The sequence below is a fragment of the Hippoglossus hippoglossus genome, chromosome 22, assembly GCF_009819705.1.
Source record: "Hippoglossus hippoglossus isolate fHipHip1 chromosome 22, fHipHip1.pri, whole genome shotgun sequence".
NCBI lineage: Eukaryota > Metazoa > Chordata > Actinopteri > Pleuronectiformes > Pleuronectidae > Hippoglossus > Hippoglossus hippoglossus.
The window spans coordinates 7188722-7206861 of NC_047172.1; the positions used below are offsets into that span (position 1 = coordinate 7188722).

The 18140-nt window shown below is 47.1% G+C and overlaps 1 protein-coding gene across 9 annotated transcripts in view; it reads left to right on the forward strand.

Moving 5' to 3' along the window:
- The window catches only part of meis2a (Meis homeobox 2a), an 81893-nt gene that overhangs the window by 44600 nt on the left and 19153 nt on the right, over positions 1-18140 (forward strand). For all 9 annotated transcript variants that reach the window (XM_034575706.1, XM_034575709.1, XM_034575710.1 and 6 more), the window contains exon 9: positions 11560-11636. In XM_034575706.1, coding sequence (XP_034431597.1) covers positions 11560-11636 — 77 coding nt within the window. The remainder of the gene's footprint in view (positions 1-11559; positions 11637-18140) is intronic.

Genomic DNA, 18140 nt, shown 5'->3' on the forward strand with positions numbered 1-18140 from the left:
ATTTTCCCCTCCTTTCCTTGGCTAGATATTAAAAACTAATGAAGCCTATTGAAAACGGGAACCGCAAGACTCTTCACGGATCATTTTCAGTTATTTGGACTCAAACAGAGAGGCATCTCTTTAAGGCACAGTTTGAATCGAATTAAGAAAATAAATGTGGAGAGCAGTGTTGAAGAAGCAGGAGGAGAGAGAGAGCGACTGTACAAAAGATTTGTGTTTAAGAAAAGACAACTCTATCTCTGACACATGGAGCAGATGTTAGCAATTGCAGAGCATAGCAAAGCATTCCTAGTGTTGGAACCACGTCCTAATTGCCATAATGGAGGTGGTAAGCGCTGACAGTAATGGAGTCGTGGGGATCCATCCCCAGCAACCTGAATTAGGGGCCACTTGGCGGATCCACTTCAAGATGGCCTGCGTTTTTTGTTCTGTTTTTTATCCGAAAACCCTAGTTTTTGCGATTGACGCAAACTTTTTAAAATCCTGCTTATTCTGATTAGATCAATCTGCAGCGTGATCAGCTTTTTCACCCCTGAGACACTCTCTAGTGTGGAGGGAGAAGCTGGTGAGGGGATGTGGGTGTGAGAGAGAGAATGCACGGGGGAGACCTGGGCGGCGAGTGAGCAAAGAGTTAAAAGCGCCCATGTGATGGGTTCACCTCTGCACCAGGCTTGGTGAAAGGCGGCGGGGTGCTGTCGGGGAAAATGACTTCCTGAGACATTACCATCAATCACCAGACAGGTCAGGCCCCCCAATCCCGCCATCAGGATGGAGGAGAGGAGAGGAGAGGGGGATGGGGATGGAGGATTAGACTAGAGGGTCGAAAACAGAGAGGAAGACTGGTTTAAGGCTTGTTGGGGAACAGACTATTAACAATCTCTTTCTCTCACTGTCTTGACTGTTTTATGTCTTTCTCTTCCTCTGCCTATCTGTCTCTCAGTGTCTTTCTCTCTTTTCTATTTTCCGGTCCCCCATAAAACGGCTACCCAGGCATTCAGGAACAGCCCCCGCTGGTCAGAGTCCTCTCCCTGGCTCAATTGCATCATTAATTATTCCAAAGGCACTGGGCTAGAAGCAAATCTAAAGAGGGGACGAGAAATGGAGAGGGAGCAAGAGTTAGATGGGGAGACGGGGTGGACAGCTGTCTAACACCCCCAGTTGGTCTTGCTCTCGCTCTCTTTCTCCCTCCCTGTCTCTTTCTCTTTCTGTAAATGAAGGATGGGAGAGGGGAGGGACTTGGGTTACCTCAGTGAGCGGTTGTGTTACATTCCTGCGAAGGGAAGGAGTAGGGGGGTGGTTCAACGAGTTGTTGAAAAGAACACAGACGCTTGTCAACAGCCTCCGAGCCAGGGAGCCATCATGCCTTGCTTTAGGCCCGGAGGTCAATGACCTTGCGATGCACCCAGATAGAGTGAGGTAGAGGGAAACAGTGAAAGAGAGAGGGAGAGAGAGCACTACCGACAACAAATCCATCCACCATACGGTTCGTGTCACTGCTTGTCTGCGCCGGAGGTCGGTCAGAAGCCTCAAAAATCTCCCAAATCCTCTCTCGTCACCCATAAAAACGTTGCACGTGAGCAGCGGCCGGGGCGACTCTGGATCAGCTTTAGCACTCGTGGAGTCGCAGGAAGAGGAGAGGCAGACGGAGAGACGGTGAAAGCGACAAGCGCTGGCAGTCACGGCAAAATGGCCCATTAGATTTAAGGAGTAAAAGTTCATCAGCTTTATTAATGGGAAGGTATATAAATGAAGTATGAATTACCTGACTTTTATGGAGTGGCGAGAGTGAAACTGGAGTGTCTTATGATCTAATGTTTTAGTGAGCTGTTCTGAGCGCTCTGATGAGCAGGCTGCAGAGAGGAGGAGGAGGGAGAGAGGGAAAGAGAGAGAGAGAGTGAAGTGTGCTGGGGTCCCCTGAGTCCAGCGGCTGGAAGGTTGCCTGATTGTTGCTAACATGCGTAGCTGATCGGGTTAGCTCGCAGACAGGGACGTTTGCAGCTTCCAGGCTTATTCTTTGCGTGTCATTAACTAGAGAAGTACAAAAATTGTCAGCACAAAAAAAACTAAAAAAAAAAGGTCAGCCACATTTTTGACTTTGTCGCTCTTCTACACACGCAAACACGAGTGCGCCGCTGAGGCCAAACACTCCTGCAGTTGCACATGCACAATCGTGTTTATAAACACGCATGCATGCACACATACAGTATATGCGAGCACACACACACACACACACACACAAACACACACATGCTCCCCACCATCCTGTAATAAGCGGTAAGCTGAGCTAGCTGATGGTCATCCTCCCATGGGGCTGCTGGGTGGCTGCCAACTTCCTGCCTGCTTTGTCAGTGGATAAAGCCCCTAACAAACGAGAGGGCTGTAGCTAGGCAGGCCAGCCAGGTCAAAGGTCACCTCGGCCCCCGGGCAGGATTGAGCCTAAGAGCACTACAAGGAGAGAGGGAGCGGGAGAGAGGATGGAAGAATGCACTTAAAGATTGGCTGCTATTAACCAGGCCTAAAAGCTATATCTTCTCTTCTCTTCTCTTCTCTTCTCTTCTCTTCTCTTCTCTTCTCTTCTCTTCTCTTCTCTTCTCTGAGGCGGCGGCACCTCATAAAGGCGTTTTAACTCCCATCACATGTCGTCTCCCCTTTGAGCAACATTAAGAAAGTGAAAGATCCTCGGGGCATTTGTCAGTCCACACAGTCCCATGCAGCCAGCCGCCCCTGGGTGTTGAGCAATGACAGGCGATGTCTCCTTGACTCGTACGCCCCTGTGGATGAAAAGAGAGCTCGGAAGATGTGCGCTCCTGAAAGGCAGAAAAACGGCATTCAGTAAAAAAGAGAACAGACACAACAGGTAGGGACGGGTGCTGACTGATCAGGGTTTGGCTGGCTTTGTTCCATGGAAGCACTTGTGATCTCACATGAATGCACCTATGGTTACCATCAGCCCTGCTCCCCTGTCTCACTGACAGGGACGTGATCTGAAGTGTCTGTCTGTTTGTCAGGGGCCTGAGAGCGTCTCTCACCAGCGGAGGATGGAGACGAAAAAAGGGAGACGCTGACAGAGACGAGAGAAAACCTTTCCTTCCACCCCAGCTGTCCATTCAGAGGGAGAGAAAATTTGACATGGTTGACTTGAACACATTTAGCATCATTAGCAAACAGGAAGTGTCCCCTGCAGCTGTTTTCTAGCGGGGGAGGAGAAGGGGGGGTGGTGTTCCTGCCTGCACTGTAATGGACAAATGTTGCCCAACATGTTTGCCTTTGATTTTTTGACCTGAAAACAAAAAATTGACGTTACAAATGTCCTATGATATCTCCCAAATTGGCTTGACATTCCGTAGCTGGCCCCCGGGGGGGGGGGGTTCTTGTTTGTCCTCTGTAAGTGGTTGTGCTCTTGTTGTCGTGCCTACAGGCTGGCTATTAGAACGCACTGGCCTTTCTCTGGAGAACGCTGAGTCTCAAAGAGGCAGAGAGCGAGAGACTAGAAAGAGAGAGGGAGAGCGCTAAAAGAGGTCTTGGTTGTGTATTTGAATACTTATGCTCATTAAGTTAATGCACAATGAAAGGGAGAACCGTCAAGTGGAAACTCTCAGAAGCTCCTATTTGAAGAGCGAACAAACCCCCTTTTTTTCTCTCTCTCTCTCTCTCTCTCTCTCTTTCGGCGCCCTGTCTGTCCGTCTCTCTGCAAATTAATCTGTTACCATTTCAATTGAAGATCAGCCCCACTTTACTGTGACTTAGGAAGTTAAACAAAGTCTACAGAACACAATGGAGACAGAGGATAAACCTAAAGAGACCCTGTATGTTAATATTAAGTCCTTTTCCCAACAGACTTTATCATCAGGCTCGAGGTTGTAAGTGCTTTACTGTTTTCCCATTGGTCCCCTGTGCTTTCCCAGCACTTCTTTGGAGTGGCTCGTAAGCTTCAGTGTACCTCAAAGGTGTCTATAGCGTAAATATATTTGATGTAGAACACTTATAATTATTTAAGTACATATGAAGCTTCAAAACAAAGTTTTTTTTTTAGTTCTGGTGAAATCATTTTGGAATTACTGAAACATAAATGATTTTTTTTCCCAATTGGAAATAATAGGAAGTTCAAATTAAAAGTTAAAACATATATGTATATTTTTGTGAGGACCGTTTTAAGTTAAGACCTAAGACTTTTTGGCCAGTTCCAATTTTTTCAAAGGCGTGTTTGAGGGTTTTAGTTTAGGGTTAGTATTAGGTTTAGATTAGGGTGATTGTTAAATTTAGGGGATAAGGAATCCACTATGCCAATGAATATCCTCACTAAGATAGAAGTACAACAATGTGTGTGCGCATATTTGTGTAGAAAATCATTTCTTTTTTTTACAATGTGTACATATGTCTTTTAAACCAGTGCTGATGTTTATTCAGAGGATTAGTTCATTCATTTCACTCCAGCTAGAGCTTGTGCTCTCCCTGACATAATGACTGACAACAGTGATAAGTGTTGTGGATATGAGTTTTTTCCCATGCAAGCAAAGTGGCTGGATTTTCTGCTTTGACAAGGCCAACAGGTCCCTAATGATCTGCTTACAGGCCCTAAAGGTCCCTCATGAAGGCAGGACACCAATTATCTCACTCCCAGCATGCAACAGCATAGAGGACAAACCAACAGGAGATTCATTTGTAGAGAATTATGTTTAAAAAAAAAGGAAATCTGAAATTTGATAGGAACAAAACCCTTTGTAGGAGCAGGATCCTTTGGCTCAGCTGTAGTCACTGCTACAAGATGTTTTAAAGGTTTCTCGAGAGCGAGCGGTGAGCATGGCTGTGTGTTGACATCAGGCGAGCTGGGGAGCAGAGCAGAACAGAGCTGGGTGCCCCTGAGCAGGCAGTTACCACAACAAAGCCAAAAGACTGGTCTGAAAAACCAGGGCAAATTCCTGCCCTCTAGGACCTGGCTTAAAGCTCGAGCGGAAACTTTGAAAGAGGGGGACGGGATGAGACGAGAGGAGAGGAGGAGAGGTGGAGTGGAGAGGATATGAGACGAGGCCAGACGGGTTAGCCGTGTATAGCGAGAAAAGGATAGCTGCTGGGGCCGCGAGGAGTATGGCGGGAGAAGGAGAGAGAGAGGGAGAGACTTGCGAGGAGAGCAGGCCCCTGCTGTAAGGATGGAGGGATCGTATTCCTCCTCTTGAAAGCAGAGGGGCAGCCGTGTGGTGGAAAAAGAAGCCATGAACTCGATCTGACGATTAAATAGGCACATCTCTATGGCTGCAGGCCGCAAATGAGACCAGGTCCTCAACCGTTGGCTAACACGATGGGTTGAGCTCAGTCGATCCTTGTTTGGGAGAATTTAGCAGATTTCAACGCAGATAATCAACAGCTTTTCCATTTTTTGTTTTCTTTATTGGATGAAAGCGATATCTTTTCATCGCCATTTCATTATGCATGATTTCATTCGTAAATGTTCTCCTAAAAAACAGCCCCCTCTTCTCTCGTTGGTCGATCCTCTAAGTCTGGAGGTGCATTGGGATTGTGTGGGAGTGATTGCTATTTAGCCTCATGGAGCTCGGTACAATCAGATGCCTATATCTCGCATATCCTCCAGGGCTCCTTCCTCACCCTCAGCCCCCCCCCCCCCCCCCCCCCCCCCCCGTTCATCCCTCCCACCTTCCTCCTGACTCCCCTCACCCGCTTTACTGTTACTGTAGCTTGGCAGACGAGCAGAGCGGTTATGCCGTAGAGCTTCTCTACAACCTTGCACCATCTCCAGTGAACATAAATTAATGGTGTAGAGCAAACAGGCTGCTGGCCGGGGTCCAGGAGCTGGCTACAGGAGCCCAGCCAACGATTGTTGTGGGGGGCCGTGGCAGCAACAGCAGTAGTAGTACTGATGCACTGCCAACCGACCGGCCAGCCAGCCAGTCAGTCAGGAGGCAGACAGACAGACCGGGGGCCCTCTTGCTCTATAATAGATGCCGCGGGCCTCGCCAGTGCGCCTTGTATTTGCAATCATCACTGTTTTACTGTCAATAGGGCAGTGTGCTGAACGCCTTTACACTTTGCGGAAGCTCTGGAGTCTGGATTGAGCAAGTAGTGGTATGTTCTGAATGCAGATTGTGCGAGGTGCAGATACGGATGTACTTTCATTTGCTGTTATCAGGGGCTGGCATGCAGTGCGTGCAGTTTGTAGGTTGGCATCATGTGAGTTCTGTTTATAAGTTGGCTGTATCTGTGCGTGTGTGTGTAAGTGGGTGTGTGTGTGTGTGAGAGAGAGGGAGAGAAATGCGGAGCAGCAGGGTTGAGTCATGTGGTATTCTTGCTTGTTTTCAGACTGTTCCCAGGAAGCGGTGTAGTTTCTGGTAAAATTAAACAAACACCCAAAAAACCTGAGAGTGACTGAGAGAGAGGGATGGGAGGAAAGAGAGAGAGAGAGAGAGAGAGAGCAGTGGAGATAGAGATGAAGTTGATGGAGATAAATGGAGATGAATATGAAAACAATAATGGAACTTTTTTTTGATGCAGCCAGTTCATTATTGTAATTCGAGACGAGTAATTCTTTGCCGTTTTTTTTGTGACGGATTTGAAAATTTGATTCTTTCATCGCCACGGAAATTTGAAGCACTTCTTTTTTATTTTAATTGACAATTGTCAGTCTATTTGATGTCTGGAGACAGAAGTAATTAACCGTATCCATTTAAATCACAAGAATCTGTCAGAGAACTGCAGCTAAAAGCCAGATATTGCTCCGTGCATAGTAAACACTCGTGATGGATTCGAAAAAACTCCCAACTGGATTTATTTGTCATATCTGTTTGATCTCCCGGTAATGCCGATGTGCATTCAATCTCATTGTCATTTGTCAAAGGAGCCGATTGTAACGTTAATAACGACGGCAACTTGATATTTAAAATGTGCCAATCTTACCCCCAGCTCAATGCAGAATCCATATTAAAATGTCATTCCTATATTTGATTGCAGTTATTTCTGACAGTGAATATTATTATCACCCTCCAGTCACTTTGATTAAAAACAAATAAGATTCCAATCAATGCGCGGGAGGCAAATATGAAAGGAAATGCTTTTTTATCTGGTCACAAACTCCCAGTAAAGACCATCAAATGCTGGCAACACATGAAAGCGTGAAAAAAAAACAATAATTGTATAGAATTACGACTGTATAGGTATTGACACTTTTATTAGGTGCAGTGTGTCAAATGCATAAACACCTATACTATACGAACAGTAAATATGCAGATGATCTCAAAATCCAATCCATGAGAGGGAGAAAAGCTGGTCCTACATCACACCAATCATCATTAGCAATTCCTTTTGTGTTGCCATGGCACCAGGGGTAAACAGCCAATGGCCTGTGATTTCCTGGGAGTCATTAGCATGGAATAGGTTTGCAAACCCCGGCAACCTTGTGACCTGGCTCTATAACTCATGTCACACACTGATGATGTCATTCATCAATGGGGTCCACCAGCAGCCCAGGCGAGGGGCTGGTTTTGGTGGGTGGAAAGAAGCGGGGGGGGGGGGGGGGGCGGTTGAATGGAGCGGGCCGGGATAATGATCGGGCTGCGGGATCTGACGACGGCAGCAAATAGGTGTCAGGAGAGTATGAAACTGATATATGGCGAGCTGTGTGTTGAAGGAGTAGACGGGAGTCGGCGTGGGCCAAAGGTGCAGCGTGAAGTAAGAGTGGTCCAGCGGTGGATGTGGTATTATTGTTATATGGTGAAATGCCAGATTGAGGGGGTTTAAGGACCAGGCACAGCAGATGATGGAGCCACCTCGGCTTGTAATGTTCGGCAGCCACAGGGGCCATTACATCCAGCGCTATCAGAGAGCACAGAGCCCATCACACCCTGTAATTTAACCAGCAGTTGGTTGCACACACACACACACATTCACACATACCTCTCATTCTCAGTGACTGGCACAATGTGATGTGTTTGAGCTTTTTTCCTCAGGATTGTGCACGCTCCTCGTGCCACGAAAAGGCTTCAGCGTAATTAACGGAGCCGTGTCGATTGGCGACCGGTGCTCTACGGACAACAAATTGAGGCTGCTCATCTCTGGCTCTAATTATTTATAGACCGGCTGTTTTACGTTTTGCGGTCAATCCTCTTTTAAGGATATTGGCCTTGGTGTTTGTAACTGAACATATTGAGCGGATCCAAAGCTAGTGGGGGAGATTATCAATACCATCTTTGATCTCGCTGCGTGTTTGTGTTTCATCCGTTAAATAACCATGTCGTCCTGTCTCCCGAGGGTAGGGAAGGACATCTCCGGGAAGAAACGCATCAGAGCACATTTAGGATTCTGACTTTATGTGTTGTGCTTGATATTTATTCACCGATTCCCCTCACGTTGGCTCTTTGCATATCAGGTTTTTTCGTGCTCATTGGGTGATTTACGGACATATATTTTTTTACTGAGGCAATTAACATTAAGAGGTTACTCTGAGGTCTAAATAGCTGTTCTCCAATTTCACAGCTCCTGCAGCCTTGTAACCACTAAGCCCACCATGGCGGCTTACTTCTCATGTCCCTGTGTGGGTGCGTGTGCGTGTGTGTGTGTGTGTGTGTGTGTGTGTGTGTCGCCATTGCCACCGCACACCATTTTCTGTGGGGCTGAGATTTCAGAGCACCTTGCTTTAAGGAAAGCTGCCACAGTGTTAAGTGTGGGTGGCCTGCAGTCACAGCCATAAAAAGTGTGTGTGTTTGTGTGTGTATGTGTGTGTGCGTGTGTGTTTTTGTGTGTCCGTGTGTGCATGTGTGTCAGGCAAGGGGTTCAGCAAGGAAGGCAAGAGGGAGAGTTCAGGACAGATGAAGAGAGGATAAGGAAATGGTACATAAAAACATATTGTATGTATTGTATATGCTTGTGTGTGTGTGTGTGTGTGTGTGTGTGTGTGTGTGTGTGTGTGTGTGTGTGTGTGTGTGTGTGTGTGTGTGTGTGTGTGTGTGTGTGTGTGTGTGTGTTGGTCATACTGTACGTGCAAATGCATGGACTTAATGTTCTGTGGGGGCGAGCCTGACACAATGAGCCAAGGAGTCTGGGAATGAGTGAGGGCTGAGAGGGGTATGAGTAGAACTAAATAGGATTTTTTCTTTTTTGTGTCGTGTCTATGTGGTCAGAGTAAATCTCCTTACTCAGGGGTTTTGTGTGCGAGAGGGGCTTTAACGTCCCCACTCTCCTTGATGAGACATCTTTCTTGTTTGTTCAAACCATTCATTACGCCGTGGCTGCTGGACGCGCTGCGCCGCTGGCTGGCGTATTTATCACCGGGCTAGAGCGCTCGCTATGGCTGACAGTAGGCGATTGATGACCGGGTCCGGGCCTGAGAGGCTGAGGAAGCCTTAATACAATGTAAATGACCCACTCCCATTTCCAATCTAGGGTGCTCCTCTCCCAACACCTCCATCGCACATCATCTTCCTCTATGTCGGTTTCTGTGCTTACGTTTGCGTAGTGTGTGTGTGTGTGTGTATTAAAAAAAAAAAAAAAGAGTGGGAGGGATGTTTGTGTACTGTATGTTTGCGAGCATGTTCTGATCATGACCGAGGTCAAAGCCAATGTGAAAACCCAAAGAAAGCCCAGGAGTGTAAGGGGGAGGGAAAAGGAGGTTGCACTCTTATTACATGTTGTTGTCCAGATCCGACGAATACGAGCGCACATGCACATGAGGATGTAGACGTGTGTATACCACGCACATTCATACTGTACGTGCACGCTCATAGACACAAGCACGGTAACTTAGAAACTGCTCCGTCTCTGCCAGCCAAGGAAATGTCAGCGCCTGGCAATCAAAAAATGTATTTCTGTGGCATTATCATCTTTCCTTTGTTAATGATTTTAGCATATTAAAAGGGACTATACGTACACAAGTACAAATCAGATTAATCCCTCTCTGCAGCCGGGGACTCATTATTTGTCCAATGTCAGCCTTGTTTGTTATTAATTGAGCACATTCCTCGAACCGTTTTTTCTTCATCTCACCTTTAATTAAAACAGGCCACATTCAGACACTACCTGGAAGGAGAAAATCCTCCTCCTCCTCCTCCTCTCTGCTGATATGAGACCTCAATTACATCAATTATTTCCGCAGCAAATGAGGAAATAGTTCTCGAGCAACTGTTATCATTTCAAGTTAAAATTGAATTGAATTAGCACGAGGCAAGCAGCCATTACCAGCTCTGTGAAATGTGCTCCCTCAGTTAGTGTGGAGGAAGAAAGCAGGTTAAAAACAGGGGATGAGCTCTGAGGTTAAAGGTATTTTGCTTTAAGGCGAAGAATGTACGTTAATGGAGCTTGAAAGCACCTAAAAACAGCAGCATTCAGTTGTGGCAATTTAAAAGGAATTCTTGTGCGGGGATTTGCAGGTGTCACGTCTGTGAATATTTGCATGTCTGTTTACACATGCTTGTATATATGTGTGTGTGTGTGTGCGTGTGTGTGTGTGTGTGTGTACCTCTGTGCATGCATGCTCTCCGTCTACAGCGGCTGAAGGAAACACATAGTGTCTCATTTGTTTTGTTTGCGTGCGCCCCGACTCCTAATCTGGCCCTTAAAGACATCTGTCACCAGCGATCACTGTTGTTTTGTCATGCTTCATAGCAGGCCCAGGGGGAGCGAGGCAGCCCAAGGTCTGCCATTTATATCAGCCCGCGTTCTCCAGATTGGACCTGACACAAATAGTATCATTGCAGCTCTGGTCGCAGAATTACATTTTCAGGTAAAAAAAAAAAAAAAAAAAGGATCCAGGCAAGGCATGTGGAGGAGATTTCACAGCATTTTGTTCTCCCAGCATTAGTCTGTATTCAGCTGCTCTCTATGAAAAGAGCCACCACCAGGATACATGTCAGACATTCAAGGAAAGATAAATGTATTCACTGCAAATCTGCACCCACTCATTCTGTGGCCAGGCATTATAAAAGGATTCTCAGACACCATAGTATCTGTGTGTGTGTGTGTGTGTTTGCACTGAACGTTGTTTGTGTTTATGCGTGCGTGTGTACTTGAAGGTGTGATTTTATTTTTTGTGCAAGGTGCATAAATTGGATGTGCACACTGTATGTTGTTTGTGTGTGGGCGGGGTCGGGACAGGTAATGGGGGTTATCACAGTTGACAGTTTTGACAAACTTGTTTGGCCAGCTCTGACAGGTTTTACATGGAACTCTCTCCCTCTCTCTCTCTCTCTGAGTGTGAGTGTGTGTGTGTGTGTGTGTGTGTGTGTGTGTGTGTGTGTGTGTGTGTGTGTGTGTGTGTGTGTGTGTGTGTGGGTGGACATGTGTATGCTGCGAATGTGTATGCTACACAAAAGGAGGGGCCGGGTTGGGTGGAGGTCACGGGGAAAGGTGCAGTCTTGGGTTACACAATGCAACAAGCACAGGAACATATTGAATGCATAGAATACAGTAAGAGGCAACAGATAGGGACTTGGAGCATGTGTTTCCTTTTCCAGGGCTTCTCTCTTTTACGTGTGCTTACACGCGTGAATATTTATGTTAATCTGTGTGTCAGAGGCTCATGCGTTGTTTGTCTCTCTCTCTGTGTGTTTGCTCCTGCAGCACCCGTACCCCTCTGAAGAGCAGAAGAAGCAGCTAGCCCAAGACACAGGCCTCACCATCTTACAAGTAAACAACTGGTGAGTCAAGATTTCCTCTCGCCCTATCTCCACCACCAGCATCGCTCTGCCTTTCATTCTCAAAAGCCTCCGCCGCCCTCTCCCCACCAGCTAAGACAGCTAATGCTCCTAAAGTGTGAAAACCGTTTATGTACAGCCCTCCCCAATCGCGTATAGACACACACGGGGTGCACGCGCAGACGTACACACTGACAACCTTTGTGACATTATTATATTTAAGCTACCGGGATGTTCCGGTGTTATCGGCAAAGTGTTTTGCGGCTAAGTCAGTGGCGGTTTGACGCACATGTTATTCAGTGGGAGATATTTAAGGGAGAAAAGGCGAGAGATCATACCCCTGTAGCCCCCACACCCATCCCGCCCCTTCATCCAGAATCATACCTAGCACCGCCACTGGTGCCCCCACAAAAGGCAAAACTGCCTTTCCACCCCCTCCCCGTTTTTTGCACAAGCAATATGGTGGATTAAGGTTTTGGTGGCCTGGCCAGCAGGGCCTTTGTAGATGGCTTAGCACATAACTGGGGGTGGTGGATTAAATAAAATGATCACAGAAGCAAAGAAATGATACAGGAATTACTTATCAAAATACTAGCCCAGGTTTTATCTCCAGCTTAATTTTGTTCAGTACATTCTCAGGGTGATGTTCAGATTAATTGAACTGACAGCTTCCTTTCAAAATTCAGGGAAGGTATTTGCACGGATTTCAGGTCTTACACAAACTTAATTATATGGAACCCCATTTTATCATTCTAATTCCATGTAGCGGGGGTTCTATTTACAAATGACAAGTCTGTGCCTTTTATTCACAGCTTTCCTTAATATATTTATCAAAGCGGGTTCATTTACAAAGTGCTCTATCTGTTGGGTACAGGCAGGCCGACATTAACGAAGCTTTTAGGTTTATCAGACGCGCAGCCTGACAAGCCACCCGAGGGTCAATTGATTTTTTGGTTCCGTGATTCATTTTTTTTCCCTCATTTTTCCTGGATCACAATGAGAAACATGCCTGGAGAATTAGCCTGGTTTGTCGGCCTTATCTATCAGCCCCCCCCCCCCTCCCCGCACCACCCCTCGTCTCCCCCCACCTCCATCCTGACATACACCCTCACTCACTCTCTCTCTCCCTTTCTCCCTTACTCTCTCACCCTTCGCTTTATTCCCTTCCAGCCAAGGGAAGTCAAGCTACTTAAATTGGCCACAGGAACCGCTGTTATCAGACTTTAATGCACCCTACAGTGTGGATAGCATTTCAATTACACCAGTAACCAAAGATTAGCCCCCGCTTGCCTGTTTCATGCCTCGTGCCACCGTTTCGGGACGCCACGCACCTTACCTACAGGAGCAGAAAATTGAGTTGCCTTGCCTGTGTCATGGTGATTAATGCAGAAATAGTCGGCTAACCTGGGAGGAGAGAGGGAGCGAGGGAGAAATAGACAGAGACATAGACACAGACAGAGATAGATATAGGAAGAGTCCCTGCCTTCCCAGAGGCCATGAAATCCAAACCCTGGCATTGAAATGCCTCAGATCCATTTATAAAGAGGTCTGAAAGAATCTCGCACCGGAGCAACATCCTCGTGAACCCCTGGTCTTCACACACACACACACACACACACACACGCATGCACGTGCACATAGGTGGGCATGGAGCCACTGTATTAACGTTACACCAGCTGTGTTTACAAAAACACACCAGGAATCGATTTTCACAAATAAAGTCATTAGAGACGCTCAGACTGCGCCGGTCTATCTCTGGTGCAGTCTGGGTGTTGTCACGACACCTGGAGGATGCTGCCGTCCCATTGGCTATTTCACAGTGAGGTGCAGATGAGGAACAAAGAGGATGCTGAAGTTACAATTACACGTTTCTTTGATTCGCTCTTTGGTTTCTGGTCCCTGAGACGGTCCAGCCAGGTTATGACAGAACTCAGCCGAACGAAATGCCCGAAGAAAGAAAAAAAAAAAGCTCGTCAAATTCCTGGCTGGCCCCTTGCATTGTTCTGTAGTTCTCTTTGATGCATGGCTGCTGCCACGTTACCGGCCAAAGAGAGGGACAGAAAGAGAGAGAGAGAGATAGAGACAGAGAGGGAGGGAGAGACAGAGGCAGAGGATGAGTGTGTGTGGGGGGGGGAAACGGGAGGGGATGGCCGCCGTCTTCGGTTTCCAGAGCTCTCCCTCGGGGAAAGGATGTGCTGAATCAGGGCTTTGTCCGCCGGCACAATCGCGGCCCAGCGAGGGCACAAGGGCGCTCTGTGTGATAGTCAATAGACAGTGCATCTCGCTCGCTTCTTCCCCTCCTGCCCCGTCGCAGCTCCCCACACCAATCGCCCCAACCGGCAACTCCCTTTACCTGCAGCTCACCTGTACACACACAAAATAAAACCCGTAGTACTGTAGTTTAAAGCCCTTTTGTCTCATTCCAACAGGAGACACTCTGTCTGCTCCGATATCTGTATCATTAGTGAGCGGCCTCACCTGTTTGTAGCCCACACCCCATTAGCCGTCTGATGTTAATAAGGTACAAAGGAAAAGGTTAAAGTCCACAACGGCACCGTGCTGGTGTTGAGCGGATGAAGAGAAGGACTTGATTATCCTGTTAATAGTGGGCTCTGTGTGTATGTGCACGCTATGCACATTATTACTAATGGGACACACTGCTCTCTCAGTAGGTACGGAGATGTTGTGTGTGTACAGTGTGTCAGGACACCATTAGTTGACCATTAGGTAGCATGTTTGCTCTGCTCACATTTGAGACAGCCGGCGTCATGTTAGCAGAATTGGGGAGTGGTCCGACGCGTAATTGCATTTGTTTAAGATTGCGAGGAGAGGTGAGGGCCGTGTCACGCACGGCACTCTGGGATAGCGAAGTAGGTGAAACGGCGCAGACCCGAGGTGTCTGTGCACGAGGAGAGCGTTTACAGTATCTAGCAGTATATTCTTCTGTATCAGCAGCTCCTGGTGTCCTGCTATCAGTCTGGGCTAAATGGGGCCTGACCGAATCATTTCATGTCTCAGCGTCAGGCCCAGCACGACGTGCCCTCACTCACCGCCATAAACACACACTCACACCAACCGTCCTGCTGTTATTTACCACAGCAGCACATACACACATATAACCATGCACGCAGGGTTATTACACGGGCCTGAGAGATGACACCGATGACAGATGACTGAGAGAAACAGCATCTAAAAAAAGGAAGGAAATCGTCCCCTCATTATTCCCTCATCTCACAGGCAGCCAGTTGGTCATTTCCATGGCAGAGAGAGAGAGAGAGAGAGAGAGAGAGAGAGAGAGAGAGAGCAAGGCCGAGCAAGAGCGAACATGTCAGTTCTTGGCATCTCTGATGACTGACTGCTGTGCCACTGGAGCACTAATAACAATAAAGAGGGCACTAAGCCACACTCTATTTTTACTTCTCTGCCTCCTCCCTGCAGCCCAGGGGGCAATACATGCACACACACACACACACACATGCGCACGCACTCAGGAGAGAGGCTCTAATTAGCGGCAGAAAGGAATACAATGAGTGAGTTATTAAGACACAAGGGCGGATCGCAGGCAACCTTTGCCCCCTGTCAGATCACAGGTCACATGATAAGGGAAGGATATCCGCCAGACGACGGCGCCAAGCGGCCTGTGCCCACTGACGAGATGAAATAGGCTCAATCTCTCCAGCCATGCGGGGCAGGGCACGGCGCACTGATTGTGTTTGTTTTATCTCTCTTTTGAGAATCCCTCTCAACGGAAGGACAAACTCCACTAATAATAGAGGGTCGCACCGTGCGTTTATGTTTACATTTGGGTTTTGGATATTTAATCCTATTATGTAGAGACTAGAGGCTCATAAGAAGATCATAAGATGTCCAGACCACTAAAATTAGAGTAAATATGAGAACTAGCATCCACATGCCCTAAATTAATTTCTGTGTAGAGTGAATACTGATGTTTGGGGAAGAAAATACATAAATCTGAGCTGCCAGGACACAAAGAACAGATGTTGCAATAGAAAAACAATTATTATTCATCACTTCTTACACTCACATGACTTTTTTAACTTCCATATATTCTCCTCTTAGATTGCATCCTGTTGTCGAACAGCTAAACTGAGTCAAACTATCAAACTTATTCTCTCCCCTTTCACATTCATATGCTCTTTTCTCCCGTGTCACTCCGTCATGTATTCCTCAGACCTCTCAGAGTTTTAACGGGATCTTAAAATCAGGCTCAGATGTGAATTAGTATTATTATTATTAACAGTGAAGCACATTTGTTTGTCTGAGAATAAAAAAAAACCTAAAGCCAAACTTGTTCCTCCACTTAGCAAAGCGTTTTCCAGGCCTCGCTCTCGGTCCAGGGAGACACTCAGAAACACTGGCTTTTATGATTTTTTATGATTTTTTTATGATCCTCTGGTTTGGCGGGCGAACCCATTATGAAATGCAAAATAATAACTAATATTTTCCAAATGTAACATAAAGCTATGAAACCGGCCAAGCAGACCCTTTTTTTCCCACATTCTTTATAAGTATTTAAGTCCTATGAATCTCACATAGAGGCTATTGAGGTCCCCCCCCCCCCCCCCCCTCCCCTTACTCTCCTCTACATCACTGCCTATTGCTCCTATACTTCCCCCTCTCTTCCTTTGGTGGGCTTGTTGACTGAAGTTGCTGGTTATCTGTCTAACTTTGACCCAGATGGAAATGTCGAGCCTTTTTTTGGCTGCAACCAGGGACTCCCGGCTGTGGCCATCTTATGCCCCTGGCTTTCTAAATATACAGCTGGAGTGTGGAGAGGTTGCGGCTGTGTGTGTGTGTGTGTGTGTGTGTGTGTGTGTGTGTGTGTGTGTGTGTGTGTGTGTGTGTGTGTGTGTGTGTGTGTGTGTGTGTGTGTCTGTGTGTGCATGCACGAGTGTATATGTGCGTCTGACGGAGAGAGAGAGACTACGAGGGCGCTGCCAACACAGGCATCATGATCCCTCTCATTTAGGGACCGCTAATTGGCAGTTAATTAGCAGAATTGACTCTGTTGTCAGATCCCAAGTGCCAGCCCCCCTACCAACACCCCCTGCCCGCTAAGTTCATTTGATCTGGCTGCTTTCTTGATGCCGTAATAATAATCCAATTTTATCTCTTTTGGAGGGAGAAGCATATTTGGAAGGAAAAAAAGCATATTTTCATTATTGGCAGAGGGAACGACGCCCTGTTGTAGTAGGTTTCATTTTGTTTTTCATTTTGTTTCGGCAGTTGTTACGGATCCAAATTCCTGTTCGCGGTGCAATCGAGACCCATGCTGTACTCACAGGAGAGGCCATGGGAGCCTTAAACAGCTGATGCTAATGTGCGCCACAGTGTTTATGTATGCACTCACACTCTATGTGCTGTGTTTGAATACACGGGCCTGGTGGAAATGCTCAGCGGGCCCACTCCCACTTTATCGGGCACTTGGGGCACATTGGGTCATAGCATGGCACGGACACCCACCGTGGCCATTCAGCAGTTGAGTGCCCACCTCTGTGTGGGGCTGTGAGTTATGAAAAACAGGTGGTGCTTTTCATAAAACTGGCACTGCCGGGCCGATCGTGCACAAAAATGAATTCTTTTTTTTTTTTCGACTTGTTTTCCGATTACAAGCGCAAGACTCTCCAAGGCTGTGGAATTCTCCCAGCAAAGACGGCATGCGAGGAGAACGAAGCCAGACGAGGCGAGATAGAGAGGCAAAGAGCTGAAAGAGGCATTACAGAGAACGCATTAGAGAGCGATGGAGAGAGATGGGAGGAGGGAGGTCTTTGTACTTCTCTGCTCCTTTTGGCTCTTTTATTCCTCAACGGCTTGGTTTTATTGGTGGGTCGTTTAATAACAAGGGCTCCGCGTTTGAAATGAAGTCGAGCTGCGTTTGCGTGGGCGAGCCTCCCTTTTTTTATTTTAAGATGGTAATTTCTGTACGCGGGGTGAGAACTGGTGAGAGACAGAGAGAGGGGGGGGGGAGAGAGAATAGTGGGGGGGGGGGACTCGGAGGGAGAGCAAGAGGGTGAGAATGTGCGAGAGGGAGAATTCAAGGAGAATAGAAAGGGAGGAAAGTAGGTTAATTTATTTCATTTGCAGGAAGAGAAAGAACTTAAAAAGAAAAGAAGAAGGTCGGTGATAGTGAGAAAGAAAGTGTAGGATGCTGTTTTCACGAACACGCAGCTTAATGCACACGGGCAGCCACAGTAAGCCTGCCAGAATCTCCCTGTGCCTGAGGCCATCTGTGAGCAGAATAGCAATTTTATTACTTTGTCATTAAACCAATTTCACAGCAGTATTGTTTGTTAATGAGCAGCCGCAAACGAGCGGAGATGTCACGTTCTAGAATAGCAGCAAGATTTGTGACCCCACTTCTCCTCCGTCTCATTCTCCCAACCTGTACCTCATTCTTATTCCTCTGCTCTTTCCGCCTCAGCCTTCTTTCTTATCATCCTTACTGTCATCCTCGCTCTCTCTCTCTCTCTCTCTCTCTCTCTCTCT